This window comes from Rhinatrema bivittatum, chromosome 2 (genome assembly GCF_901001135.1).
Source record: "Rhinatrema bivittatum chromosome 2, aRhiBiv1.1, whole genome shotgun sequence".
Taxonomy (NCBI): domain Eukaryota; kingdom Metazoa; phylum Chordata; class Amphibia; order Gymnophiona; family Rhinatrematidae; genus Rhinatrema; species Rhinatrema bivittatum.
This window is the reverse complement of record NC_042616.1, coordinates 152042775-152056663: the sequence shown is the minus strand read 5'-3', so window position 1 is coordinate 152056663 and position 13889 is coordinate 152042775. Positions and strand designations below refer to the sequence as shown.

The 13889-nt window shown below is 43.3% G+C and overlaps 1 protein-coding gene across 8 annotated transcripts in view; it reads right to left on the bottom strand.

Moving 5' to 3' along the window:
* Positions 1-2824: 2824 nt before the first annotated feature.
* The window catches only part of NSUN6 (NOP2/Sun RNA methyltransferase 6), a 154750-nt gene continuing 143685 nt past the window's right edge, over positions 2825-13889 (bottom strand). For 7 of the 8 annotated variants that reach the window (XM_029588741.1, XM_029588738.1, XM_029588742.1 and 4 more), the window contains 2 exons: positions 8878-9003; positions 2825-3101 (listed from right to left, as the gene is read on the bottom strand). In XM_029588741.1, coding sequence (XP_029444601.1) covers positions 2865-3101; positions 8878-9003 — 363 coding nt within the window. In that variant the 3' untranslated portion in view covers positions 2825-2864. The remainder of the gene's footprint in view (positions 3102-8877; positions 9004-13889) is intronic. The other variant, XM_029588737.1, reaches the window with a different exon arrangement.

The following is a 13889-nucleotide window of genomic DNA, read 5'->3' as shown; positions in this document are numbered from 1 at the left end:
AATTCAGGATTCACACAGAAACAGGAAGTTCATTGAAGCAGTAACACTGACACTTTGGAAGAGGAAGTTTGAAGTGAAGTGCCCAGAGACAAGGGTAAAATGATACAAGCTCTCAGCAGGACGGACCCCATTGGTCAATCTGTAAGGAATTCCAGTCAACAGACAGTTGTTGGAGACTCAGCTAGGATAGTCCAAGTACAAGAGGGCCAGATGCTTTGGAAAGTACGTAGAACTGAAGGTTCTCTTGGTGAGACCCAATCTGCATTGTAATAGGAAAGGAAGCTGTAGTCACATGACCAGGTAGGAGTTGTCCATAAATGGATGAAATAATACAGGGGGTGATTAAGCTGGTAGTAGGGCAACCACACTGACGTAGCAATGACACTTGGATAATGTTGCCCCCAGCTCTGGGTACTACTAAGGCTTCAGTCTGAACTGAGTGTTTTCCATAGGTGAGACCCAGTGGAATCATTAGTAGTAGGGATACAGCAGGATGGTGCATGGCTACCTTCCTGAAGAAACTCCTCTTTATAGAATTTTCTGGTCTCAGGGAACATTAAGGGAAAAAAATGATTGTGTGGCACAATAGAGACAGATTTTGTGATCTTTGTCTTTGTTTCTCATCAAACGAAAGTCAGGTATTACCCAATTGCATGGGTTCTTCAAAGGTGGCCAACTTTGGTGGTTCTAGAATGGGTTGTAAAAGATTTGGAGGTCTGGGAACCATGAGCGAGGTCCACTGGGAGTTTTTTTTTTCACGAGCCTGTTCCTGGAATCACAGGTCAATACGAATAGCTAAGGCAATGAGTACTTCGAGGGACAGAGGAAGATCCCGAGCTGCAAGTCTATCTTTAATTCTCTCAGATAATCCCTGCCAAAAAAATGCAGTTTGGCTATATTTGTCTCAAACGAACTCGGAAGCTAAGGTACGGAATTCTACCACATATTCTCCAATAGAACGGTTGCCTTGACGAATACAAGGGAGTTCTGTGGCAGCGAATGTGACGCATGCAGGTTGATCAAAGATCAGACAGAATTGCTGAATGAAATTGTCAAATTCCTGAAAAGCAAATCATCTTATTCCCACAAGGGAGACGTCCAAGTGAGGGCAAGACTGTCTATAACAAGGAGAGTATATACGTAATCTTGACATGGTCAGAGAAAAAACGAGCAGGCTGTAACTCAAATTGCATCTTGCACACCTTAAGGAATTCTCACACCCTTTACTTTGGAGGTGGCGGGAGTTGAATCATGGACTCGTCAATCCGGATAAGTGCCATACAGGGTTTGCCAGAACTGGAACTGAGACAGAAGCTAGACATTGAACTTGTATTAAGTCTAATCACTGTGACAAGGTCTGTAATGAGTCTTTTACTTGATCAAGTTGCTGCTGGGCCTGTTGCATAAACTGGTGCAGGAGACCAATCAATTGTGTTTTTTGCTCATGCATTTGGTTGATCAAGGCAGCGATGCCTCACTGCAGGGACACATTCACTGAGCTCATGGCCTCAGCAAACTGTTGGGAACCACGTATGTGAGAGCCCCTTTTGCTGTGGCGCAACCTGAAGGGCTGGGCCCCAAGGCTCATGCCGACAACGGGTGAGCAAGTCTTGGCACAGGGTCCAAAATTCTACGCAAATATGAGGTTGAGACTGGCAAAGGCAAGGCTGAAGGTTTGAGGCAAGGCTGATGGCTGAAATGGAGCTGAAAACTGAAGACAGGAACCAGGCTGAAGCTGAAAAGTAGCTGAAGACTTGGAAAGGGATTGTGACTAAAGCAAGATTGGAACCAGGAGACCTTCTTGCTGAGACAACGATGGAGTATGAGAACCACCTTTTTATAGGGCAGGCAGGAATGACATGATATGAGGGTGCCAAGACTTTCCCTGCCACGGGCCCTTTAAAGGAAACAGTATCACATGCGCACGTCATGGAACAGCATTGGAGAAGCGGTGTCAGTGGCATCCCTCTTTCGCATGGAGCGGCCAAGTCTGGCCGGCATCAGAGTGAGTAGAGTTGCTCACCGGGCTGTCCCGTGGGTGGTGAGCCTAACAACTCTGCAATCTCTCCAGGCAGATCAGTGCTATAAAGAAACAGAGGTTGGTTGCTTGCACTCCAATTCATGCTGCTCACCAATTCCAAGGTATTTAAAAGCTAGAAACTTCACTAATTCTGAAATCCAACTGGAGCTGCATAATAAGCAGTCACCACGAGTAATCCCTTCTGCGCCTCGCTGCACTGTTCATAGAAGGCAAAGTGAAACAAACTTTTACTAGTCCCCATGTTTTATTATTTGAAAGACCTCAAAAAACCTGTGCATAGGCAGGAGACTGTGAAATAGAGGACAATAAGCATTATAAATTCCTTGGATCTTATCAAAATTTGATCTCAAGAGTAGAGATAAGACAATACTCAGGGTCTAAGCAGCCATCATTTTTGTTGGCATGCTAGAACCCTCACATAATTCATTTTCATTTTTTTTTTTAAATCTTCCATGTTATAAAATAAAGCAACTTTACATTTTATACATTAAGATATAGGTATTATATTTATTGGTCAAATATACAAAAAAGAATAAAAAACTAAAACATGAAACAATTATACTTATGTTCCCATCTCTGACATCAATAAAATTCTTAGTGATGCATTTATTTACATGTTCTTAGTACAGGCAAAGAAAAGGAAGCTTTGCAAATAAAATAACCCACCTCTCTTCATCTGACTTTCTTTAACCTGTGGTTCTTGATCCTCAGTTAAACAGCAGATTGGTTCTATAGCAAGCATTCTATCAATACTGCAACAGTAAAGAATGCAAATAACATTTGGCTGAATCCTGACTTTATTTAAAAAATTGTTTTTAAGGCTTTATTTTCCTAATACCATATCTGCTAACTTTTTTTTTTTTTTACAAAACTTTGCAATAAAAAAACCTATACTGTCCTTATTTGCTAATTGAATCATATCTTCAGTTCCAGGGTAATTTGGAGGGTTAATATCCACGCCTTGCAAAGTTGCACTAGATGGATCAAACCTCTGTAGCAGTTTCAGTTGATCAGTCGACAATCCAGCTCCCATCATACCTTCCCCTCCAATATGTGGTTCCTGTATACAATGAGAAGGTATAGTCATCAATAAAATGGACCAGTCTGGCAATGAGGAAATATATTTGAAAGACAGAGAACAAATTCAACAGAGCTTATGTAGGCATATAATAAACTTCTACAATACATAGTTTGATAAAAGAAACAAAGATGGCAAATAAGGACCATAAAGGCCTAGCTACTCAGCCAATTTCATTTCTGGTGCAATGTCATAGATCTCAGTTAACCTCTGGCTTTTCTTTCACTTTTTTTGCAAGTAAGAATCCTCTGTGCATTTCACATCCTTTTTTGATGTTTCCACCATCTACACTGGGAGGCTGTTCCAACATTTGTGTGAAGGAATATTTTCTTTTGTTACTGTTCACTTAGTTATTATGACCTCTTGCTCTAGAACACTCTTTCCCATGAAAAAAAGTTTGTTTCTTGTGAATTATTTATACTTTCAGGTTGTGATAACTGGGAGGAGGTCACGGCTTTGGAACCAGCCAAGGGAGCAGGAGGCAGATTCTGGTTGGTTTGCATACAACAGTTTTATTTACAAAAACAGAAGATAAACAGCTTCCAAAGGTTGCTTACCTCAGAAATCCTTCCTTATGTTTAATGCTTTTGGAACTACAAGTCACCTGGCGGTACTGTATGGCCTCCCTAATCCTTCTGGGCCCTGATTCCTTATAGTATGGTGAGGGGATCCTCCCTTCTTCCAGAGCCCTTGCATGGCTGATCCTTAAAGAGGACTGGGCCAGATAGCTGTGGCCAGTCTATTAAGGTGGTTTGAGGGAGTTTCCTGTAGACTCCCTCACACAGGTAGTTCAATGTTTCTATCTTATCTGCCCTGTCTTTCCTGTCCTTTAAATTATGCATATTTAGTACCTTAAGTCTCCTTTAATAAAGTTTGTCATGCACACCCTGCACTATTTTGGTAGTCCTTCTCTGGTTGGACTGCCTCAACCATGCATATATCCGTTCAGAGGTATAGTCTACAGAACCGGACTACGCGCCAGGTGAGGTCTCAGCAATGACCTGTATGAAGGCATTATCACCTCCTTTTTCCTACTGGTTACATCTCCCCATTCACACCTGCATCCATCTGGCTATGGCTAACAATAGCAGATCATGCCCCAACCGGAAAAAGAGCGAGGAGGAAGCCAAGCAAGCCACAAGAAAACTTTGCAGCTACCCCGGATGACGGCAACCGCACAAGAAGCAAGTCCAGGACACAGAGGAACAAGGCACGCAAAGCAGGGACCAGGCGGCAACCATGCAGCATCAGCCACTTGGGCTGCTATGTGCCAGAGCGACGCCCGATGGAAGGTGTGGCCCCTGCGAGAACAGCAGCACCACAACAAGCTCACGACGACAGAGCGAGCTCTACACAACCGGGAAAGGAGCTGCTACTTGCCACGGAGCAGGCACTGGTCGCAGTGAGGTCACTGCTTGCGGGGTTACAGAACAACAACCGGGCCCCCGCGCAGTATAACAATGCAACTGTCGTCCCACATCAAGGGGCAGCTGGCAACACCCCTACTCCACATGAGCCAAGCCATTACTAACAAGAAAGAGACTGCTTTAAACATGGGCCATGCTAATGCGCAGGCTACCCAAGAACAGCTCATTTACCTGCCACAAGCGCTAAACACGCTAAACAGTAGTGGCAACGAAGTGTGGCTGGGGTCACAAGGGGGTACAACAGATATATTAGCTGCCATGAAAGCCCTTTCTGAGAACATTAATGGACATGGGGCCGGGGGCCCGGTAGCGCCAAGTCATGTTTCTCCGCAGGGACAGGGGCCACCAGGGCGAGCCAGCGGGGAGGCTTTCCTGTTACCGGCAACACAAAACGGGGCGGATCCCAAGCCCACAACAGCAGCAGTAGCAGCAGAGAGACATGCAGGGAACAAAGGTCAAGAGCATGCAGCAAACTCATTCACCACAATGATTAATGCGGCACAATATATATGTACTGTGGGCTCTCTCACCGCGCATGTCTCCGAAGCATTGAAAGCAAAAATCTGCCGCAATGAGTATGTGGACATATTCGAGTTGCTTAGGAGGGAAGGGAAGGAGCCGAGCCAAAGTGTCATGAGGCATGCAAGCTGGCAGCTAAAGACAAACCCATTATAGCAAGATCTCTAGCCAATTGGTTGGCGGGTTTTAGAATTTTGCCCAGTATTATAGGGGAAAAATACCCGGAAAAATGTTGCTCTCTGTTCGCATATCTGGATGTTATCTACGCATACCGCACATATGGGGGTACTGCTTGGTTAGAGTACGACGAGTAGTTAGGCAAAACATGAGAGTGAACCCTAGTTTAGACTGGAATAGATCTGTGGCTTTCCAAAATCACCCCTTATAGACCGGTGCATGAAGTCACCCCCAGCTTCTCAGGAAACGCTTACCAGCCTAATACATGGTCGGCGTTTCGACACCAGACTTTTCCAGGGAGGCCCCCTTTTTGTCAAGGGCAACCCGTTCGTCAAGTACAGTGGTTTATGCAACCTGCGAGATTTAGGGGAGGCGCTCCCATCTACCGCCTGCACAATAATGGTTTTTGCAGATACGCAGGAGCTTGCAGATTCAGAAACTCATGCTCGGGATGTGGGGCAGGCCACCCTCAATCCAAGTGTACGAATGGAGGTGGCAGCCAACAGACAGAGCAGCACTAGTTGGGGTATAGCTCCGACGCCTATCATCCTGCATACGTTATGGAGCATATTAAAGGATTATCAGCCTGAGGTGGCGAGGTGGCTCTATTACAAATTCTTGGAAGGTTTCCACATCCCTTTCAAGGGTCCCGAAACCTCTACAGAGGCTGATACTCCCATCAGCAAGGGACAATGAGAATATTATAGCTCAGAAAATTAAGAGAGAGTGCTCTTTAAGCAGGGTAGAAGGGCCATTTAAAAGGAAACCACTACCCAACTTTAGGATTTCACCGCTTGGGGTTGTACCTAAAAAAGAGCCAGGTGAATTCAGAATGATTTACCATCTGTCCTTCCCGATGGGGTCCAAGTTAACGATTACTTGGACCCTGAAGTATGCTCTGTATCTTACGCATCAGACATGGTGAGGCATTGGGGGCAGGGAGCATGGTTGGCCAAGGCAGACATCGAGTCAGCCTTCCGTTTGCTACCAATATGCCCCAGCTGTTTTCATTTGTTGGGGTTCCAATTTCAGGGTAAATATTACTTCGACAAATGCCTGTTGATGGGCTGCTCCATATCTTGCGCCTACTTTGAGAAGTTCATCACATTTGTTCAATGGGAAGCAAGCCTTGGGCATCCATTCTCAACAGAATTTGTCCATTATAACCACCGGGTGCCATGTGCCATAAGGCAGTGCTTCGCAACCAGTGTGCCTTGAGAAAGTTCTTCCTCTGCCCCACTGCTGAGCCTGACAGCCTCAGCATGATCCTCTTCCTGGATTTTATTGCCCTAAATCTCCTGCTTGCTGCTTCAGTCCCACCCTACCTGTCCCCACAGCAACCAGACAACACTGAGGAAGACCAGAAGGGCAGGAGCAGGAGGCTCACACAACTGCAGTGAATTAGAGGGAAGAGCCTTTGCTCACGTCCCTCCCCCACAGGACTCTTCTCTGCTGTGCTCTGCTTGCTTGGAGAACCACTGCCCCAGACCTTAGATTCTGTGCTGCAGAGTCTTGGGGACCTGGATGACAGCAGAGTGGAGATGCAGCCAGGTGAGTGTTTTGTGGGAAGGAAAGGAGGTGAAGGGAGAAGAGGTGAATGCTTGGGGGGTATAATATGTGCTGCTACTGCTGGGTGGGGAGAGGATTGGAAGGACAAGCTGGGCCATACCCAGGGGAGAGGGAACCAGAGAAAAAAACAGGAAGGAACAAGAGAGTGAGAGAGAGAGAGAAGACTAGGGAATGAGGGAGAGGAAGAAGGGAGAAAGGATCCTGGATAAGAGGCAGAGTGACAGAGAGGGAATGAGAACCCAGGATACAAAATGAGAGAGAGACAACCAGATACTGGGAAGATAGAGATGAGGAAATTACTCAGAAATAGAGAAAGAAAAGGGATGAGAGAAAGGATTCTGGATTTGGGAATGGGAGAATTCTAATGTAGGAGAAAGGGAATGAGGAATGGAAGATAGAGAACAGGAGAAAGAGAAGGAGGAATGAGGAAGGAAGAACATCAAGGGAAGAGAAAGTATTATTTATTTATTTTATTTAAAACTTTTCTATACAGACATTCATATAAATATCACATCGGTTTATATGTAACTCGGGTGGCATAACACGGAAAAGAGGCAAAGTTACAATGAGCAGGGGAAAATAACTTGGAAGTATGAGAAGTCGGAGTAAAAGGAGATTAAGTAGTAAAGAGGTGAGGGTGATTAGCTAGGACATTAGATATTAGTAGATATTAAAATATCTATTCAAGGAAAAAAGACCAAAAAGATGGAAGGATGATACCAAAGAGGGGTAAAACAAAAAAGAACAGAGAGAAGACTTGAGAATGAGGGAAAAAAAGCACATTCAGCCAGAAAAGCAAGCCAGAGACATGAAAGTTAGAAACTTTATTGCCAGATAGAGAATATTAATAATATATCAGTATAAAATATACTGGGACACAGATCAAAGACTCTGACCTGGACTTATCTCCCACATAGATTTTACACATTGGGAAGTGAATTTTGTGGACTAATTTTGACTTTCTGATGTATAATTAATTCTCTTGCATGCAGGAGATATCTACCTGCACGGAGGCTTTTATATTTGGCCAAAAAATATTTTGTGGTTACAAAACAAAGAATATGCTTGTAAGTATATGTTGAGAAGAGATTACTACAAACAAGTGCTCAAGATTCACCCACGAGAACTCTGGTAATCTTACCCATTTCCCTTCTTCCCAATGGAAGGAGAAGAGCAGCGCTTCTTACCAGTAAGCACCTCCACGGCCGACTTCAGACTGATGTTTGGATGAGTGGAGGAGTCCTGTAATCTCATAGGATCAACTGGTTCCTCATGTTCAAATGGCAAACTGAAGCGGGCAGAATGAGGCACAAACAGGTACAAAGTGCTACTCTTCTCCTACTGATAATGGGGGGGGAAGGAGTGAGAATTGTGCAAAATTTGGTTTGATGCACCATGAAGATCAAGCAAACTTGAAAATGTGCCATGAAATAAAAAGGGTTGAGAAGCCCTGCCACAAGGGATTCCAGCACATTCTATGTGCATATTGTAAAGTAAGAAGGCGAAGGCCAGCTGATGTCTTTGTGAGGAAAGATACATATACAAGTGTCCCTATTTTGTCTCTGCTTTTTCTATTTTTATTGCGCTCTATTTTTTGATATCTGACACTGATTTCACTGTATATTCACCTGTCTTCAGCATCAAAATCTATTGGTGTACAATAAAAGCCCAAATTGCAGAGAGGTGGCATTTGTATCTTCTTAATGCTAGGGGAGGAGAGACCCTCACCAAGGATTTTCTAGATATTGGACAGCCAGCAGAATGGGCGGGGAGGGCAATCCCCTTACAATATTAGGATTCAGGCTTTGGAGTGGAGGGGGCATCATGGCTCTGGGAAGAGAACCATTACTGGTTCTAGCCCCTAGATTTAGGCCTTCTATCTCATGACCTAATTCCACCTATCTACCCACCATTTTTCAGTGCCTATATTTAGGTGCTCAAAAGATGGGAATTTTTAGTTAGGCAAATCTAAACACTTATCTCCTGAAGTTAGGTTCCCAAATGACATTATACTGATAAACGTTAAAGCTTAAGCACTGGAACATATGCTTAACACACATCCTCACCTGTGACTCAAGTTGAAGACAAGGAAAGGTGGCTAATGCCCATGCAACTTGTTCTTCGTTCTCAGCCAGGCTTACCGTGCATGTACTGTACACCAATACGCCCCCTGGCTTCAGCAGCTTTACTGCCTGAAGGATACATATAGTATAAAGGAAAACATAATCGTTTGTCTTGATAATCCGCATTATCAGTCTACAATCACATATTGTTATATTAGACATTTTAGGTTTTCTCTCCCTACTCTCTGAGACATACAATAACGTTCAATGAAAAAATTGTTTTCCTATATTAATATCTAGAATGTCTATCTAAAATGAAATACATAAGGTTCCCTAAAGGAGGATTATGGCTTCACGTCTGTGTAGAAGTCTAGGCTGTATATATATATATATATATATCTAAAAACAAATGAAGCCCTGATGTAATAAGACGCAAGCAAAAATGTGTGCTGAACTTCAGTGCACATTTTCTTTACTCACAAGCTAAAGAAAAACAATGTTAACTCCCAATGTAGTAAACTAATAGTACGCAAACAAATGGGGAGTTCTAAAAAAGCATGCAAACCTAAAAATGTGTGCAAAAAATTGAATAGCATGCATAAGGCAGGCAGTATTTTATGCTTTATTTTACAGTTGGATTTATTGTATTATTTTAGATGTTGATTTTATTGTACATCGCTTAGGGAGATTATATCAGTTAAGTGATTCATAAATGATTTTAAATAAAATAATAAAATAAATCCCATTTAATGCACAAATCATGGCTTACACTCATAAAACATAATTTATGTCCACAAACAAAAATTTAAAAGCACAAAAAAGGTTTATGCTCATAAACAATGTTTAGTGTATATACGTCATGGTTAATGCACCAAAACATGATTTAGGTACAGTACATAAACGTTGTGTGCACAAAACATGAGTTAGGAGCACAAAAGCTGTGCATACAAAACAGGAGCTAGGAGCATAAGTAAGCTGTGCACACAAAAGACACATTGGGCCAGATTTTGTAACCTACGCGCATACCACACATATCTATGCCCGATTTTATAACATGCGTGCGCAGCCGCACGCATGTTATAAAATCCGGGGTCGGCGCACACAAGGGGTGCACACTTGTGCACCTTGCGTGCGCCGAGCCCTAGGGGAGCCCCGATGGCTTTCCCCGTTCCCTCCGAGGCCGCTCCGATTTCAGAGCGGCCTCAGAGGGAACTTTCCTTCCGCCCCCCCCCCACCACCTTCCCCTATCTAACTCGCCCCCCAGCCCTATCTAAATCCCCCCCACCTTTGTTTTATTATTTACGCCTGCCTCTGGGCAGGCGTAGGTTGCGCGCGCCGGCCGAGTGCCGGCATGCGATCCCCGGGCCCAGAGGCAGTGGCGAGGCCTCTGGCCATGCCCACGCCCTGCCCATTTTTTCAAGCCCCGGGACATAGGCTCGGCGCGCGTAACCCTTTTAAAATCCGCCCCATTGTGTTTTATGCATATAGATACTGAGAACAGAATCCCGATACCAAGAACTCCAGGTTAAGTCCGTAGACTATCACTAGACCCAGAAACTTTACTTCACATCTGACCAGGAGTTAAATTTCCAGTATTAAGAAAACATGAATAAAATCTCTCTGCTTTAGGGAGAAATAGCTAATACCTTAACAAAAATAGGATTTGCAAGGAGGAACACTGATCTGTGTGCACATATTACTTAGGGTTGTGAGCACATTTTTTGTGCAATAAACTCCTTGCTACAATGGAAGTATAGTTCTACATACAAAAATGTGTAGTGATGAAGGTATAGGCACAGAGGAAGTCAAGGTGGGTGGTGCTGAGGAATCGCCAAATGACGGTGCAAACTTATGTTTTACCTTTACCTGCACCAAGTTCTCTTGCACTGATTTATGAGCTGACGGGGACTATACTTGCCCGGAAGAGAATGGGATAAGGAGGAGGTTTCTCTACTTCGGCATTCTGGCGACTCTGAACTCTTTTTCTTGAAAGGCACTGGTCTATCTGAAAATGAGATACTTTTCTGCTGGAGAAGAGGTCTCATACTTTTAAATTCCAGAAATTTCAAGGCTCACAGGGACATTTTTCTACTTAGACTACAATTATTTACATCTTGTGAAGAGCCCAAGCAGCAAACAGATATTGTGGAGGTTGATGCTAGCCATTTTGTGGCTGCATTTGGCACAATTTGAAAAGGTTGCCTGCTTGAGATGACTAATCCTGAAGATTTTTTTTTTTAGGAGACTTAAAAAGAACTAAAATGAAGAACTAAATTACTATTACTACTACTGAAGAAAGTAATAAGAAAAATCTCTTCCAAAAATGCAGGGGGGTGTGAGAAAGCAGAAGTCCATGTTATGTATCAGCTGAAGAAAACTGAGGAGACTCATGCATGGCCAGTGTATGGGAACTTCTGCGCATGCTCAGAAATACTTCTGTTTCTGAGCTCTGTGAGTACACGTCCATGTTGACTCTGTTGGATGACATCATCCCATTTGTGTGGCTGAATCTGTTTCTGTTTATCCATGGAGAGTAATATTTCCGTCTATAAATATGAAGCTCGGTCTTTCTGGAGTTGGAAGATTTCGCCACCGTAAAGAGAGCAGCATAGTGATTCTTAATAACATTCACTGTTTCCTCAGAGCAATTATCACCAGTGCTGAGAGCTTTTCATGTACACCCTCATGAAGATGATATGCACACAGCCAAGCAAACCTTCTGGCTGATTTTCTATAAGTGTCATAGGTATTTATGTTAATCTTATTAGGATTTTGCCCCAGTTTTTTGCCTTCTGAATGGCAGAAATAAAGATGTTCATCTCATCTATCAGAAATTGTACTGCTGGAGACTAATTTTTGTAGACAAGCATGTATATATTCAATCATATGTAACTGATGAGCTGCTATTCTGGAGCTTAGCAAAGCTCTTTTTCTGCCATGTTGTCCATCATCCTGGCATCTTTTTTAGAAAGGGTGTTGGAAAATTTCTTGGAGTTCTTTTCTTTTGGCTCACTCTACTACTACAGAGTGACGGTGAACAAACTTTATCATGCACCTGAAATGGCTGAACTCTGTATTTTAGATTTAACTTCCTTGATACAGGGGTAATGAATACAGGCATTTGACACATTCTGGCTTAATTTCCTGAAGCAGCTTGTGTGCTGGAACTGCCAGTACTTGCCTAGATGTGTAAATGTAATTAAACAAACCAAAGATATATTCTCTAGGTTCCAATTTTTCATGCAAATTGAAAGGAATTTCATTAGCCATTTTCTACACAAAGGTGAATGTCATATCTTCAGGAAGAGATGTACTCCTAGGTTGCTTAGGGAAGGGACTGGACAGAAGACCTATGGATAGCTCATCTTCTGAACAGTATGAGAGTGAGGCACTGGAGACAGAGTCTTCTTAGAAACCAAACACTTTAAGAAGAGAAACCTTTGAACTATTTCATCCCCGCCTAGATATAGTAGAATAGTGGATGTGACCATCCAATCTCAAAGCCATGGAGTTCAAAATAGGGATCATTTTCTCTAATGGAGGAGGAAGCAGCAAATTGGACACATGGTAAAATGGTTCTTTACAAAGTCTTCCCATATCTTTTTCAGAAAGGAATGCTGATCTGTCGGAGCAGGAGGAACTGCTTGATTCTGCAATTAGAATGGGCATTTTCAGTGCAAACCTTCTTGTCCTTTTTATAGTGACTTTGCTAGAGTAATTTTAGATGGGTTTTTTTTTTTACTACTCTCCACCAAACAAAAAATATTGCTGCCAAGAATATTTATGCACCAATGTCAGGGGAAACCACCAATGGGGTTCAAACCAGCGAAAGCTGGGAGATGAAGAGCCAGAGGCTTAGCCACAGAGGCAACCAGGGAACTGGGTATATGCAGGGCCAGAGGCCAGAAAGGGGGAAGATAATTCCCCTTATCTTTATTAAAATTTGTTAATCGCTTAACTGCATAGGCACTAAGCGATGTAGAAGTTAAAACATACATAATTCACACAGTTCAAACATGCAGTAAAATTGTGACATCATTTAGTAAAATTATCTAGAAATAAAATTACCAGGTCTCAACTTAAGGATTGGCCTGCTTAATAAGAAACCATTTTAATAGGGTCTTGAATGTCTTCAGGCAGTTGAATTGATAGCCTGTGTAATTAAATCAAGGTCAGAGTAATTGGCTGTCAGGTTTCCTAGCCCTGCTGGTACTCATGGATAGGACTTTGGGGGTTGAGGCGGGGAGAGGAGTTCCAGTGTTAAGAGGGGCTGCTGGGAATTGAAAGTTGTTAAAAGTTGTTAAAAGCAACCCAAGATCTTGAGAAGGGGAAACTCCTTCCTTCTACAGCCAAGCTCCGCTACTTGCTTGAAGTTCCAGCTCTGCCTTGTTCCAAATTCCCAAGTGCATTGAGCTAAGATTCCAGCCTTTGCTTCAAGCTGCAGTTCCAGTTTCTGTGTTGAGCTTCAACTCTGGTTTGCATATCAAGCTCTAGCTCCGGTTCTCGGTGCCAAGTCCTCAGTTCTAATCTCTGTTTGGATTTTCAGTTCCAGCTGCTCGTTCCAGCAGACTCCTGCTCCAGGTTCACATTCAAGCTTCAGACTCCAGCACATGTTCAGAGCTCTGCGCTCAGCTCCAAGTTCCAGTGCAGGCTCTAGTTCTGACTCATTTCCAGCATCAGCACACTGAGACTCCTCCCCCTGCCTTAACCCCCAAAGTCTTACCCATGAGTACCAGCAGTGCTAGGGAATCTGACAGCCGATGAGACACTTCACCTTTACTTGCTGATGGCATCAACTGCACTAAAGAGAAACTCTGTGAACAGCATCAACTTCTACATCAATCTTGTTTCTGACCCTTGCACCTCAGAGAACTTCCCATCTTTTACTGCACTGGTAATCCCTGGAATATTACTGTGCTAAGGAAAGAGCTGCTCTATGTGCCCACAAGCTCAGCTAGGTGAGCTGGAAAGGGATATAAAATAAAGGTGGAAAAATTGTCCAGGTTTGTTGTGAA